General features: G+C 36.5%; 1 protein-coding gene across 23 annotated transcripts in view; it reads right to left on the bottom strand.

Moving 5' to 3' along the window:
* LOC116851603 (bromodomain adjacent to zinc finger domain protein 2B-like) overlaps positions 1–14812 on the bottom strand; it is a 401190-nt gene that overhangs the window by 6468 nt on the left and 379910 nt on the right. For 16 of the 23 annotated variants that reach the window (XM_032831181.1, XM_032831191.1, XM_032831200.1 and 13 more), the window contains 10 exons: positions 12550–12748; positions 12227–12346; positions 11574–12147; positions 11170–11389; positions 10018–10786; positions 9677–9955; positions 8730–9234; positions 7560–7908; positions 394–515; positions 148–289 (listed from right to left, as the gene is read on the bottom strand). In XM_032831181.1, the coding sequence (XP_032687072.1) occupies positions 148–289; positions 394–515; positions 7560–7908; positions 8730–9234; positions 9677–9955; positions 10018–10786; positions 11170–11389; positions 11574–12147; positions 12227–12346; positions 12550–12748 (3279 nt within the window). The remainder of the gene's footprint in view (positions 1–147; positions 290–393; positions 516–7559; positions 7909–8729; positions 9235–9676; positions 9956–10017; positions 10787–11169; positions 11390–11573; positions 12148–12226; positions 12347–12549; positions 12749–14812) is intronic. The other 7 variants (XM_032831190.1, XM_032831203.1, XM_032831202.1 and 4 more) reach the window with 3 other exon arrangements.

Genomic DNA, 14812 nt, shown 5'->3' with positions numbered 1-14812 from the left:
TGTGTGTGTGTGTGTGTGTGTGTGTGTGTGTGTGTGTGTGTGTGTGTGTGTGTACTGTGTGTAGTATACGTAGATTGTAGACGCGCGTAGAGAAAGAGAATCTTGAACTTTGCGATGAGGACACTATGTTGTTTGGCAGCTACTCACTTTTGGCATCACGGGATTGTGGCAGTCGGTGTGATAAGCCCTAGGGCAGAGTTCACACAGGACCAAGTTTTTACCCACTCTCTTGCCGCACACCAAACAATTGCGTTCGCCTGTCGCTTTGTTCATACACTCGTGACAATACCTGGAAGAGTGATGACAATTTGAGACTATTCGTTTATATTATTCGCTTAAAGCTTGACACGGGGAGAAGTTGAGGACTAAGTTAGAAAGCCGGCTATCACTCACCAGTCACCATCAGGAATGTTTTCCATTTTTGGACGGAAACAGTAAGTATGGTAGCCACGGTCGCAACCATCACAGAGCAGCAACTTATCTTCGTTGTCCCCACTATGACAAAACTGGCAATTCTGCAATCAAAAATAAACTCCTCATTTAAAAAGGACGAGAGAAAAGTGGTCCCTCGTGTGGCTAAGGTAGCATGAAGACTTCAGCACTATTTGTTAGTTAAGCATCTTTTAAACAAAAACAATAACGAAGATTTCTCTATATATAGATATAAATGATATACAGGGTGACATCGAACAAGGTGGCCAAACTTCGGTATCGTATTCTACTCTTCCTAAGGATGAAAAAAGGTCGTATAAACATAGGTCCGGAAACTCGTCTTTTTCAAAATATAAATACTTTTTTGTTTATGATTGAGTATTGTAGGAACGTTTAAAGCTTACTTAAAGAAATTGCTGGAAATGATTTCTTTCTGCAACAATACACGCTTCACATCGACGTTGCAAAAACTGTCGAAGACGTTCAAAAATTCCTGGTGTATTTCGAATTTTATCAAATGCGGCAATAATTTGGTTTTTGATAAAATTTAATAAAATTCAGAATACACCAGGGATTTTTGATCGTCTTCGACAGTCTCTGCAACGTCGATGTGAAGCGTATATTGTTGCAGAAAGAAATCATTTCTAGCAATTTCTTTAAGTAAGTTTTAAACATTCCTACAATACTCAATCATAAACAAAAAAGTATTTATATCTCAAAAAGGACAAGTTTCCGGACCTATGTTTATGACCTTTTTTCATCCTTAGGAAGAGTAGAATACGGTTCCGAAGTTTGGCCACCTTGTTCGGTGTCACCCTGTATATGTGTGTATGTAAATAGGGTGCTTCAGAAATAGTTGGCCAAACTTTAAGAGCATATTCCACTCATTGTAAGAATGAAAAAAAAATAATATAAACATGAGTTCGGAAACACTTCCTTTTCAAGTTATAAACATTTTTAGATACTGTTTGCCTCGATAAACTAAAGATATTTTTAGCAGGACATCGTCTTTGAGAAAAGATTTGTTGATAGAAACGTTGAACTTCTCTGCAGTTTTCATTAGCTCGCCCATACATGTAGTGAATATCTGCCAATTCGATGTTAGAATAAGCTGCCATGTTGATGAATACTATCTTCATTCTTAAATGCTTAAATAAAGACTCATTCCAATTCCATACAGACCTATCTAATAACTCTTTGTTTACTTTAGAAGGTGAATAGAAGTACAATTCATGAAACGTCGAAGCGAGACATGTCGTCTGACGTAAATACGTACAATGTAAATAAGAAATCTTTATAACTAAGAAAGGAAACATTTCCGAACCCATGTTTATGACTTTTTTTCATCCTTACAATGAGTGGAATATGCTCTTAAAGTTTGGCCAACTATTTCTGAAGCACCCTGTATATAGGGTATCCCGCCACTACCGCATTATCTTTTAAAGGCGGATTCCTGAGGTAATTTGAAGAAAAAAATCCTAATGCAAAAATGTCAAAGCTATAATACTTTTCAAATTATAAACGATTAAAGTTGACCAATTATATTAGCTAAAGTACGCGCGCTCAGAGGCCCGATTCTTGACGATGTGCGAATGAGACGCATGCGAAAATCTACAGTATACGTAACGTAAACTATACATTTTCGCATGCGTATCTCATTCGCATACCGTCAAGAATCGAGTTCCAGATACAACACATAATGGTACAGGTGCATGCACATAAGTGAGAATTTGCATAAAATATGAAATTAGTTGTAAATCTCTGAAAGAAACGGCAAACATGTGACAGTTTATCGATTCTCATAAATGTATTGTGTGATATTTTATTCATAACATTTTAACAAAATTGTTATTATTTGCGATATGTTTATTTAAATGATAGAAGGCCTGTTCTTTGTAGCTGTACTGTTGAATTACATTGCAATACATTAAAGTGAGACAAATATACGTTTTCTTACTTTAACTTTTTGTATTAGTGCAGCTACAAAAAACAGGCCTAGAAAAGGCAGATTATTATATACGTTGTGGTATGTATGGAACTTCCGTATCAATGTTTGGAAAAGAAGTGACATGTGCATTACCATTGCATGTTGTACCGTACCTGAGCACGCGTACTTTAGCCAGTATAATTCGTCAACTTTAATTGTTTATAATTTGAAAAGTATTATAGTCTCGATATTTTTGCATTAGGATTTTTTTTATTCAAATTACCTCAGGAATCTGTCCTTAACCACTTCGCTAGCAGAGAAAATCAGCATCAACTGATCAAAAATTACAAGATCAAAATGCTGTTTGATTTTTATAAAAGTCAGTACTAAAGTATTTTTCGAGTCGCTGAATACGAATTTGAGAAACTTCAAACTTTTAGAATTTAATCACATCGCTGGTATTGACGCACTTTTGCGTCAAATAAAGGATGTACCAAAAATAGCATTGACGCACTAATGTGCACATCATTTTATTTTTTCCCGTTAGCAAGATTTTCATCAAACTCAGTATCAAGGGATTTTTGGGGTCGCTTATTTCGATCCTGAACCCTAAATTTGAAAATTTAAAATGGCGGATTCCATGTGGCGGACCAAAATGCGGAAAGTAACTTGATTTTAATGAAATCTGGTATTCAGAAGTTTTTTGGAATTGCTGCTTTCGAATCTTAGCTCAAAATTTCGAAATTCAAGATGGTGGATTCAATATGGCGACCAAAATGCGAAAAGTGACTTGATTTGGATGAAACTCGGTACTTGGGGGTTTTTAGGGTCGCTGATTTCGAATCTGAGATTAGTTTTGTCAAATTCAAGGCTCCAAGTTTTCTGCGTCTTAAATAATTTTAGTTTCATATTATTCAAATTTTGTTATTGCTGTAATACAAGGCCACTTTGGCACAAGAATAACGATATACGATATTCACATCCTTGAATTAAACTAATTTTTGCATTTTCGAGTTGGTTAGTTAGTGAGTATATCCTATTAGACGATTTATTGGAAAACTTAGTCTGTTCAGTTAAACAATCCAACAAAATAATTCATTTATGAAATCTATAGAATCAGGATGATAAAAATCAGTCTGTGAAATCTATTCAGATTATTTAGTCAACTAGATAAAAAAGGACTTCTAGTCACCACATTAGATCCGTCAATTTAAACTTTCAAATTTTCATCTCAAAATCGTAATTAAACGACTCGAAAAGTACTTTAGTACTGACTTTTATAAAAATCAAACAGTATTTTGATCTTGCCAATTTTTAGTCAGTTGATGCTGACTAATTTCCTCTGCCAACGAAGTGGTTAACAAAACTCATCTCAAATTCGAAATCAGTGACCCCAAAAATCCCCGAGTACCAAGTTTCATCCAAATCAAGTCAGTTTTCCATTTGGTCCGCCATATTAAATTCACCATCTTGAATTTGACAAAACTAATCTCAGATTCGAAAATAGCGACTCCAAAAACTCGCGAATACTAGGTTTCATCAAAATCAAGTCATTTTTCGCATTTTGGTCCGCATATTGAGTCCGCCATTTTGAATTTCTAAATTTAGAGTTCAGATTTGAAATCAGCGACCCCAAAAACCCTTGGGGACTGAGATTAATAAAAATCTTGCTAACGGAAAAAAAATTAAATGACATGCTCATTAATGCGTCAATGCCAATTTTAGCTTATCCTTTATTTGACGCAAAAGTGTGTCAATGCCAGCGAAATGGTTAAGAGATAATATACGATAGTAGCGAGACACCTTGTATACAAAGTGTCTAACTCATACCATACCGAAGCTAATATATAGCTAGAATAGGTCGGAGTGAGTAATGGAATCGGTGTCTTTTTTTAAACAACCACGTAAAATTTCGAGTTATTAAATAAAATAGATGGACTAATCACAGTGCGCGACGCGGCAGGCGGGACATATAGCTCGTCGCGGCCGGCGAAGAAAATGGACGATTGTTCGTGGGCCTATCACACAGTGTCAGATGTAAGACATAGTTCCCACCTCTGGGTCTATGAGATAGATCCGCGAGCAATCGTCCATTTTCTTCGCCGGCCGCGGCGAGCCGTATGTCCCGCCTGCCGCGTCGCGAGCTCTGATTAGCCCATCTATTTTATTTAATAACTCAAAGTTTTACGTAGTTGTTTAAAAAAAAGACACTGATTTCATTATATACTCTGATCTATTCTAGCTATATATTAGCTCTAGTAGGACACGAGTCAGACACTCTGTATATACACACACACATATACACACACACAGGATGATCCACTCTTTACAGTTCGATACCTCAGAAATCAAGAAAGATGTAAAAGTGTTTCGAATAGAAGTTGTAAGATATCGAAGAAGAAAAAAAATTGTTTTTAAAAGATATTTATTTGACTTTGGAATGATCTTGGAAAAAATCCTGTCCAGGTTAACTCTATTTTTTTAAATGGCGTCATATGGTTTTTTCGGTATAAACTGATTTTTCTGGCCATTCTGCGTACAAAAGCACTGAGAAAAAAATCATCGAAAAATTAATACTTTCTGCATTATTTTACATTTTATCCTATTACTTTTCAATACAAGATATGAAATATCTTGTAAATTATTCACTTTTTGATTGCTTTATCTTAACACTTTTGAATTTAGGATCGGTAAAATCAGTAAAATCGATTGCTGTAAAAAAAATACAGGGTGTCTTGAAACTATCGGATGTTATTTTAATGGCAGATTCTTTAGAACATTTTAAAACGAAAACTATCATACAAAAATGTCGAGACTATAATAATTTTCAAACAGGAAACGATTATATTTTACCAATAATAGGGCTGAGATTTCGCGCGCTTAAACACGTCGAAATGACAAGTGATAAAGGTGCTCCTATGAATGTCACTTTTTTAAGATATTATGATCATTGTATAAATGTATAATAACATTGTCATAATATATTTTGCCGCTTCTCTACGCATTGTATTAGTATATTTTTTATACAAATAATAGTTGTAAGCATCTTAAATATGGTTCAAACAAAAATGACATATTTCAACTTAATCTGTCAAAGTGTCGATCAATTATTACCATGAAGGTGTCCACTATTCTATACGGCGTGTGACACCTTTATCACTTGTCATTTCGGCGTGCCTGAGCGCGCGAAATCTCAGCCCTGTTATTGGTGAAATATAATCGCTTCCCATGTCATCGCTTTCCCTTTGAAAACTATTATAGCCTCGACATTTTTGTATGAAAGTTTTTGTCTTAAAATGTTCTAAAGAATCTGCCATTAAAATAACATCCGATAGTTTCGGGACATCCATATATAGAAACTTAAAATATAAAATCCCGTGTATTTTACAAATTTATTGATGTAGCAGAGTGTGCAAAGATTAATATCACCAATTGATTTTTCTTGTCATTCTACGTACAAAAGTATTAAGATAAAGTAATCGAAAAAATGAATAATTTACGAGATACTTTGTATTGAATATTGATAAAATAAAATGTAAAATATTTCAAGAAGCATTCACTTTTCGATGATTTTATCCCAGTACTTTCGTACGCAGAGTGACTAGAGGAATCGATTTATGTCAAAAAAACCATGATTCCATTAAAAAAGTTAAAGTTGACCTTGACACAGATTTTGACATTATTCTAAAATCAAATAAATATTACTGTTTTCCTCTCGATATCATACAACTTTATATATTGGAAATTTCTTCACATCTTTTTCACATCTTTTTTAATTTCTAAGATATCAAGCTGTAAAGACTTATGTACTCTATATATAAGTAACTTGCATTATCTGATCGATAAAATACAGGACGTATGATTGAGGATATCGTCATAAAAGTCTGATTAAACAAAACTTATTGATAGTAACATATTCGGATAAAATATAAAACATCTTTAAGTTCTGTGTTTATATTATCATAAAATATACTAAATATGATAATGTAATAATAAGGTTGGATAAGTTAATTTCTTTTTAATTAAGTTTAAAGTTAATAGCTTATAAAATTAACTTAGTTAATTTAAACGTTACATAAACAAAAATTACCTTAAACATTAAATTAAAATTAAATTAATTTATCAAATTTCAAAGTTAATTATGAAAAGAAATATACAGGTGTGGTAAAAGAAATATACAGGTGTATACACTCTACACCAACCGTTAAATATTGAAATGGCAGATAGTAGAAGTCAAACCGAGACGAAAATTCCTTTGCCACTTTTTAATACGAGCAACTTTTAATACGAGTTAACTCATCTAATATTAAAGCTAAGTTAAATTAAAAGTTATTAACTTTGTAACTTAATTTTTAACCAATTACGTAGTTATTATCCAACTCTGTCTAATAATGAATATATGTAACCAAATCGTGCGATAACACACGGAGAGACATAAGCAAAAGAATCATAATTATAAATATAAAAACAGCGATGGTTTCTTGTTTTCGGGAATTTGCTAGAGGCAAATGTGAGAGGAATCGTTGTTGTCAGGCGAACGTAAAAGAATGGGGAAAACGAAAATGCGCTAAAATGATCAAACTAATAAATAGTAAGCGGCAGTTTTGCATGCAACCGTTACGTTAGACTCTGACCACCATTGAACGTACATTCTTACGCTTGCTTGCGATGCGATTCATGTACCATCTCTATAAATTCGATAATTTATGAATAAGATGCGATATTCGCAATTTGCATTTTATAATATCTATCAACTACATCCACATTGTAAACTAAGAGATATACCACTGATTCGAAATTTGACAAACACGACGCGTGAAAGCAAGAAGAAAGAAAGTGTCGCGCGAACAGAGCGAAATTCAACGGATGTATGCAAATTTCATTGCCACAATCTTCGCACTTATGTGTGAATATATAATATATATATATATATATATATATATATATATATATGCAATCGGAACTTCTTATGAGACTGAAAGCGGATGTATTACAAGAACACTGTCGCGTGGAAGAGGTATATCGCTTTAGAGGCACGGTCGTCGGCTCGAGCGAACCTCCTCCCTTTTCCTGTCGATATCCATTCGAAGCGACATATGCTCTCTGTGAGCCGTACTGAGAACGGAAAGGGACAAAGGCGTTTTAGGAGGAGCGGGTAGCAAAGGACGATTTCGGTTAGTAAGTTAGTGCGAATACCCACAGAGGCCTGAGAAGTAGTCAATAGCTGATTGTACTGATTGGTAGCTTTGAGTGAGACGCAGCGGTTTCGTAGCTTGACGCAGACCGAGTTTCTAGCTGTTGTTAGACTCACAGCCTTCATGATGCTCTTGTCCCAAGCGATGCTGGCCTCGAGCATGTAAAGCGCCATGGCGAGCTGCGCCGACGTGTGAGCACGCGCGGTCGCCTCCCGCCAGTTGTTGAGACCACGCGGCGTCGTTTCCTCTGGCGGTACGGGCGCCTGACTATTCTGTTCGGAGTTATTCGAGTTTGCGTTTGCGGCTGCCGCCGCCTGTTCCGCCTTGAGGGCTGCCAGGTTCGGATCTCCCGTGCTACGTGCAATTATAAATAAGAGAACGATTAGAATGCAATCGGTTTTCGTTTGTAAATTGCGTGCAAGAGAATTATGCACGTAATTATGAACGCTTTAATTTAAACCAAAAGTAGTCATGTCCTGGTTATTTTACCGTATTTATACGTTTTCTAATTATATTCATTAACTTATTAAAAATTCCATATTTAATATTCCAAAAATTTTCTTAAATTTTTTTTAGTCTTTCTTTGTATAGCATAAAAAAGTAAAACATATTTATTCCTATATAAAAATATGATATACGTCGGTATTTTTTAATTTTATACATCTTTTTATTTTTATCAATTTTAACACCTATAATTTTTATAATTATGTTATTAAAATATTTTATTAATAAATTTATATTCCGATAAATAAAAATAAATTTAAGAAGAGAAATAAAAAGAAAGCAAGAAACGAGGGAATGATAACAAATATTAATCAAATATATAATAGATTTTTTCATTAATTATTATAAATTATTACATTTTCTATCAGTTATTAATTCGTTATATGTATATGCCAATATATAATAAGTTAAAATGACCGGGACGCACCTACTTCAGAGTTATATGTTAATTGGTTGTCTTACTGATGTTGACGTCATACTACAATCGAATTGCGTTTTAACGGAGAGAAAATATATGCATCTCGTCAATGAGCATTTCTAAGAGATATTTCCCACAAGCGCGACATCTTTCTCTCTTCTTTAGACGAAATGCAAATCGCGAGACAACCGTCACACTAAGAACAATCGCAATAAGAACACAATAGGATGCTAATCAGGCGATACGATCTTACCAAACGCCCAAAGGCGGCTTCAAGTATCTCCTCTCTATAGCTGCCTCCAACGAAAGTAGTCTTTGCCTTGCTTGCTCGACCGCACTAATTTTCTCCATTTCGTTCAATTTCTCGATCTCATCGGCCTCCTCAGTTCCTGCTCGCGGCGGCAGCTTCCAGCCCTTCACCTGCATGCTGGCGTTGGCCACTTTGTCTTCAAGAGCTTCCACCTGCTCTAAAAGCTGGGCGTCTACGCGCAGTGCGACTTGCTCGCTCCAGTTACTCGGATTGTCGGGCTTCGGTATTGGAGGCATGTTATTAGGATCGTCTAGCTCCACTTGCATATCCGTGGCGGTGACATTGCCAGGGTCAACGTTGATGCGACCGGTCACGGCTAGGAAGGACTCCATCGTCGCCCATGTTGTGCGTTTCAGTTCTTTCTCGCGGACACCACGAGAATGTAAATGCTCGAGGAGTTCTTGGAACGTGTCGACATCCGTTATCCTCCACCAACCGTGCCTCAGATCTGCAAAAGAGGTAGATATACAATTGGAAATTTGTGTAACACTATTGATGAATATATTAGATAGTGCAACGTGAATACATTAGATTTGTCGTGTTTGTCAAATGAAATAGAAAACGGAATTATTTAATTTTAAAGGGGATTATTAACTTTCATTAATAAAATTAACAACATTGACTTAGTATTTTTAAACTTCTAACGAAGTTTTTTTGTTTATTATCCTTGCGCAAGAAATTATTCGCTACCAATATCTTTGCGCAGTTCTTATTGATCTGAATTAATTCTTAATAATTGACTACTTGAGAACCTTGAACGTCTCTCTCTTTGTTTACTTTTCAATTTCCTTTTAATACTCAAACTTCTTGTGAAAATTTAATAGAAAAATGACAAATTTTTTGCACCAACCTAATATTTCTTTTACTTTCACATGTACAAATTGATTTACCTTTCGGTACCGGTTTGGCTTCGCCAGGAGGCGGTAAACCATGCACCTTCAAATACTCCAACTGCGCGGCCTCGTCTTGCGTGAGAATCAGAGGCGCTGGACTGTCACACCTGTCATAATTCGGACTAGCTGGCGGCGGGAACACGGGAATTCGAAGCTCGGTCGGCTCTGCAATGCCGAAAATCTGCTTGGTACTGGGTCCCGGAGTGTCACAGGTCTCACGCGGCAAGATAGAGAACCAATTGGGTTCGGTGTTACTGTCTGAAATGATGGACATGACTAATGTTAATTGAGAATATTCGACTGTCCATCCTGTTGGTGAAGATCCCGCGAAAACTCACTAGAGACAAAGGTGCCGTTGAGCTCTTTCCCATTGTGTAGATTGTTTACATGATTGTATTTTTCGCCGTTCGGTATAGTCTCGACGATTTTATCTTCCATCGTCTTCACCACCACAGGCTTTGTTGTCTCCTCGTCCGTTTCCTCGTTCTCCTTTTTCACTTCCTCGATCTTCACCTCGACATCCATGTTAACCACCTCGGTCTCTTGCTTGATCTCCTCCGAGGTGACATTCGTTTTTGCGTCCGTCATCGTGCTGTCTACATCGTTCCTCTTTTCGCTCATTTCCTTTGTATTCTTCGAATTCTCAGTGCTGCAATTCTGCACAGGCTCCTTCTTGCAGTTGATCTCTTCCGGCTTCTCCTTGTCACTGTGAGACTTCACGTTCTCATTCTGCTCGCTCGAGTTATGCTTCTTCTCCTCTTTTACCTCGGAGTTAGGTGCCTCGTTCTCGCGATTCTCAGTGTTCGTCTTAGTGTCCTCCTGCTTCACACTCTCGGATTTCTCTTCCACCGGCATGTTTTTGTACTTCTCGTCCAATTCGGCTTGAAGTTCGAGAACTTCCGGCTCGGCGCTCTCCATGGCCTCCACGAAAATACCACCGGCGCATGCCAGCTCCCAATATCTCCTCCAATACCTGTCCTGACCGAAAATGTGCGCCCGCAGCTGCTTCGAGGAATGATTCAGTTTCTGCAGCTGTTCCTCCGATTGCTTCAACAATTTGTCCAACTTCTTGCCCAATTCCTCACCTGACAGATTCTTATCTTCCTCCTGCAGATATTATAATTAAATATATTATATTAATTATGTTATTAGATTGCTGCAAAACATTTTTTTATTTTTCTCATAAGAATAAAATATCTTTTATTTTTAAATTCTCACAGACATCAAAAACAAAATAGAAAGTCCTCGTTAGATATCTAAAAAAATACCGAGTTAATAGTGTTTATTTCATAAATATTATTAACTTTTTACAACATTAGATAAATTCATTTTCTATTTTTTTTTTTTACATTTTATTATCTTATTTTCGCTTTCTACTTTATTTCATACAACCAACTTTTTGCAACAAACTAATATTTATTATAATTAAATTATTATTTAGTATATACTTTAATGGTACCAGATAAAATATTCAAATCAATCATACGTACCTCTTCCGGCTGAGTACCCTCGCTCTCGTTTTCAGACATGTCCTCTACTTCGTCCTCGTGGTGAATTTCATCTGGCGTAGGGGTCGTGCCTACGGCGGTTGATGTAGTATTACCTTCCTCGTCGCCCTCTTTTTTCTCGATAGTGATCGTGTCGCCGATTTTGTTCACGACGACACCCACAGCTTCCATTCGCACTTTTCGACTGTGCAATTGTCTCAATCTATATGAATATAAAATTTAATCTGTAATCGTGACATATTTTTAATGGAGTTATTTTACATGCATTTGGACCCCGTAAAATCTTCAATACAAAAAACTCTTAAATTTAAATAATTTTAATAACTTAAGAATTTCAATAAATTTTATTTTCAAAAGAGCCGTTTCTACCAAATCATGCAACTTACTTTCTGATCTTTGTGTCCAACACGAATCTCTCCTTTCTCAGTTGAGCCACCGTCTCGAGGCTACCTTCTATCTGCCTGATCACAGCCTTGTTTTGCAGCAGCTCGTTGCACAGAAAAGCGAGCATCTGCGCCTTATGCGTTGGATTCAGCGCCAAGAAAGGCTTGTCGCGCAATCTCTCCGACATCTTCCACGTTTCGTTGTTATGCAAATGTTCATAGAACTGCGCGTTCTTCCCCGAACACGTTGAGGCATAGTCACCGCCGTTCTGATGATGATCGGCGAACTTCTTGTCGCGCTCACGCTCAAGACAAACTCCCGTCAGTGCCTTCACTTCGCCGGTCGCGTTCGCGTACAGATAGATTCGCAAGACTTCGCTGATGTTGGCGTGAGTGATATCGGCTTGGCGCAGACTCTGGCCTAAACCTGTGGTGTGTCTGGCCGGCTGCGGGATTCCCGGATCTTCAATAGCGCACACTAACAGATGCGTCATGACCGACAGCATTTCTTCCTCAGCCTCCTCGTCGTTGAGTAGAGCGAGCTGTAAACTCTTTAGGCTTGGTAGTGACTCCATGTCTGAAAAGAAGTGGCGACGATCAGCAAAACCATAAATAATCTTTATTTGAATGAGTTAGAAATGACTGATGGTCCTCACCGAATCCTAAAGTTTCCCCGAAATTATGCAGAAACTCGAAGACCATGACGATGTCTGCGAACGCTTGCCCAGAGAGCTTAAGACCGGGTATTCTTTTGACTTCTGGCAGTGGTCTGTGATCTGTGAAAGACGGATACGCTTATTAGAAGATGCACAAATAATTTATAGACTCAAATTTTCGATTTACTGTTACGCGATGCGATAATGGCTGATGTATTCTCTTTCTCTCCCCTTTCCTTCTCTCTTTCACTCCCTCTCATTCTTTCTCACTCTGATCTCGCGTGCAAAGCAGGATCGATCACCGTCGCCTTTTGTTCGCCTACCTGTCAGCTCCATATCCTCCACGGGCTTGCGGATTTGTTCGATCAGCTCCATCTCGACTCTCCTCTGTTCCGCTCGCTTCTCCTTCGTCGCTATTCTCTCGGCGCGCGCCTCCAGGCGCTTCTTCTCCTTTTCCTCCATCTTCCGACGGTTCTCCAGCGCCCGCACGAGAGCCATGTGCTGTCTCCTCCGCTCTCGCTCCTGCGATTTATCATTGCATCGTTACGTCATCAGTTTAACAGAACTTAATGGCGTGCGGCTCATGCAGATAGCGCTGAATCAGGACTAGATCGCATGACAGGACGAATTTATATTATGCTACATAGGTTTTCCGTTTGTATTGCCGATCGCCGGGAAAGTGCAATATGTAAAGGAAATCGGGGCTAGTTGACTACCGGGATTGACAAAATCGATTATTTCTGCTGTTCTTTAACAGATTTCAGAATTCAGCAAGCATATACTTCAAAGCTATTTCTGACATGTTTAAAAATTTTGCTTGTTTAATCCTGTAATTTAATTCTGTAAAAAAATAGTAATAATAATAGTTAAAAAAAATAGAAATAATCAGTCTTGCCAATTTTGCCCCGGCAGCCAATTAGCCCCGGTTTCCTGTATCAGACGGAAAATCGCATAAAGCTTTTGCTTCTACACATATACAAGTAGGACAGACCACGAGTTATGTTGGCCATATATTTTATTTATGTATTTATTATGAGAAAAATAGTAAAATGGCACAATGCTCTTGTTAAAATATAAGTACTTTTTCGTGAATCATTAAAATTGGAATAATATGACATTTAAAACATAAAAAAATGATTTAAAAGCTGCTGGGTATATTTTTGACTGTCCTAATGTTTTGTGTTATAATATTCTTCATCATGCAGAAGTAAACTTAAGTGACATGTTATTATTAATTAGAATGAAGTTTTCTGTAAGTATACAATGTTTCAAATAATAAAAATAATATTCATATTCATAAGATAATTTAAATAGAATATATGAACAGACAAAGTAAAATTGATCTTATGTTAATGTGAATAAAAATTACTACATTCACAAAAATTATTACATTCTGGCTATTAGAAAAATATGCTTTTATACTTTTTCATATTTTTTATAAAAAAATGTTATTGGTTTTTATTACAGGAAATATAGGTTTTATAGATCGTTTTGCTGGCATAAAAACATAAAGAAAGTTGTCTCTATCATGTCTGTGCAGTCGGTCGCTATAATTATTTATTTAAAAAATTATAACTTCAAAATTCGGAAATGTATAGCATTTTGCCTCGATCTCTTCAATCGAAACAGTCATTGTAATGCGCAAAAGTTACAACAGACATCTTAACCCCGTTTAGAATCTTACACGTTTACGGTTAGCGTCATGTATACAGGGTGTCCCGCGTATAAGACGGACCAAAAGAAAAATATAAATAGAACAACATTAAAGTGAACACAAATTATATAAGCCATTTTTCAAACAACCACGTAAAATTTCGAGATATTAATTAAAATAGTTGAGCATATCAGAGCGCGGCATACGGCTCGCCGCGGCGAAGAAAATGGATGATTGCTTGCGGGCCTATCTTATAGGCCAGAGAGGTGGGCCGTTTGGCATACTGAAATGAGTAGCTCCGTGTGTGCGTCCGTGTACGTGTGCGTTTTTCCATTTTCTTCGCCGACCGCTGCGAGCCGTATGTCCCGCCTGTCGCATCGCGCGTTCTAATTTGTACAACTATTTTAATTAATATCTCGAAATTTTACGTGGTTGTTTGAAAAATGACCTATACAATTTTTGTTCACTTTTATGTGTTCTACTTATATTTTTCTTTTGGTCCGTCTTACGCGGGACACCCTGTATATGCTTTAGCATTCCATAGATCGAGAATTATATGATTTTCAGTCTTATGCGCATATGATCAAAAATCGCATAATTAACTCTAGTTATAATATCAGAATAATGCAAAAGTGGTTGGTATATCGTGTTTATAAAGAAAAAAAAAATAGAAAATGTAAAATTATCCAGTTTTAAAGGATTAATAATTTTACAGATGAAATGCATAACATTGACTCGGTATTCTTTTTTTAACGTTTAACACATTTACTAGAACGATTTGTTTGTAAGATTCTTTTCATAAACCACGTCATATTTTTTTTAGATAATTGTTTAAAACGAACTTAGTTCAATAATATAAACAAAAATTAAATCAATAAAATGATATAAACAAAATTTTTGCTGTCACGCATATATAACGTTGGTAGCAAACT

Source organism: Odontomachus brunneus, unplaced genomic scaffold (assembly GCF_010583005.1).
Source record: "Odontomachus brunneus isolate Ranch 3 - 2012 unplaced genomic scaffold, Obru_v1 Obru_scaffold_180, whole genome shotgun sequence".
NCBI lineage: Eukaryota > Metazoa > Arthropoda > Insecta > Hymenoptera > Formicidae > Odontomachus > Odontomachus brunneus.
The sequence above is the reverse complement of the archived record's forward strand: the minus strand, read 5'-3'. Positions and strand labels throughout refer to the sequence as shown.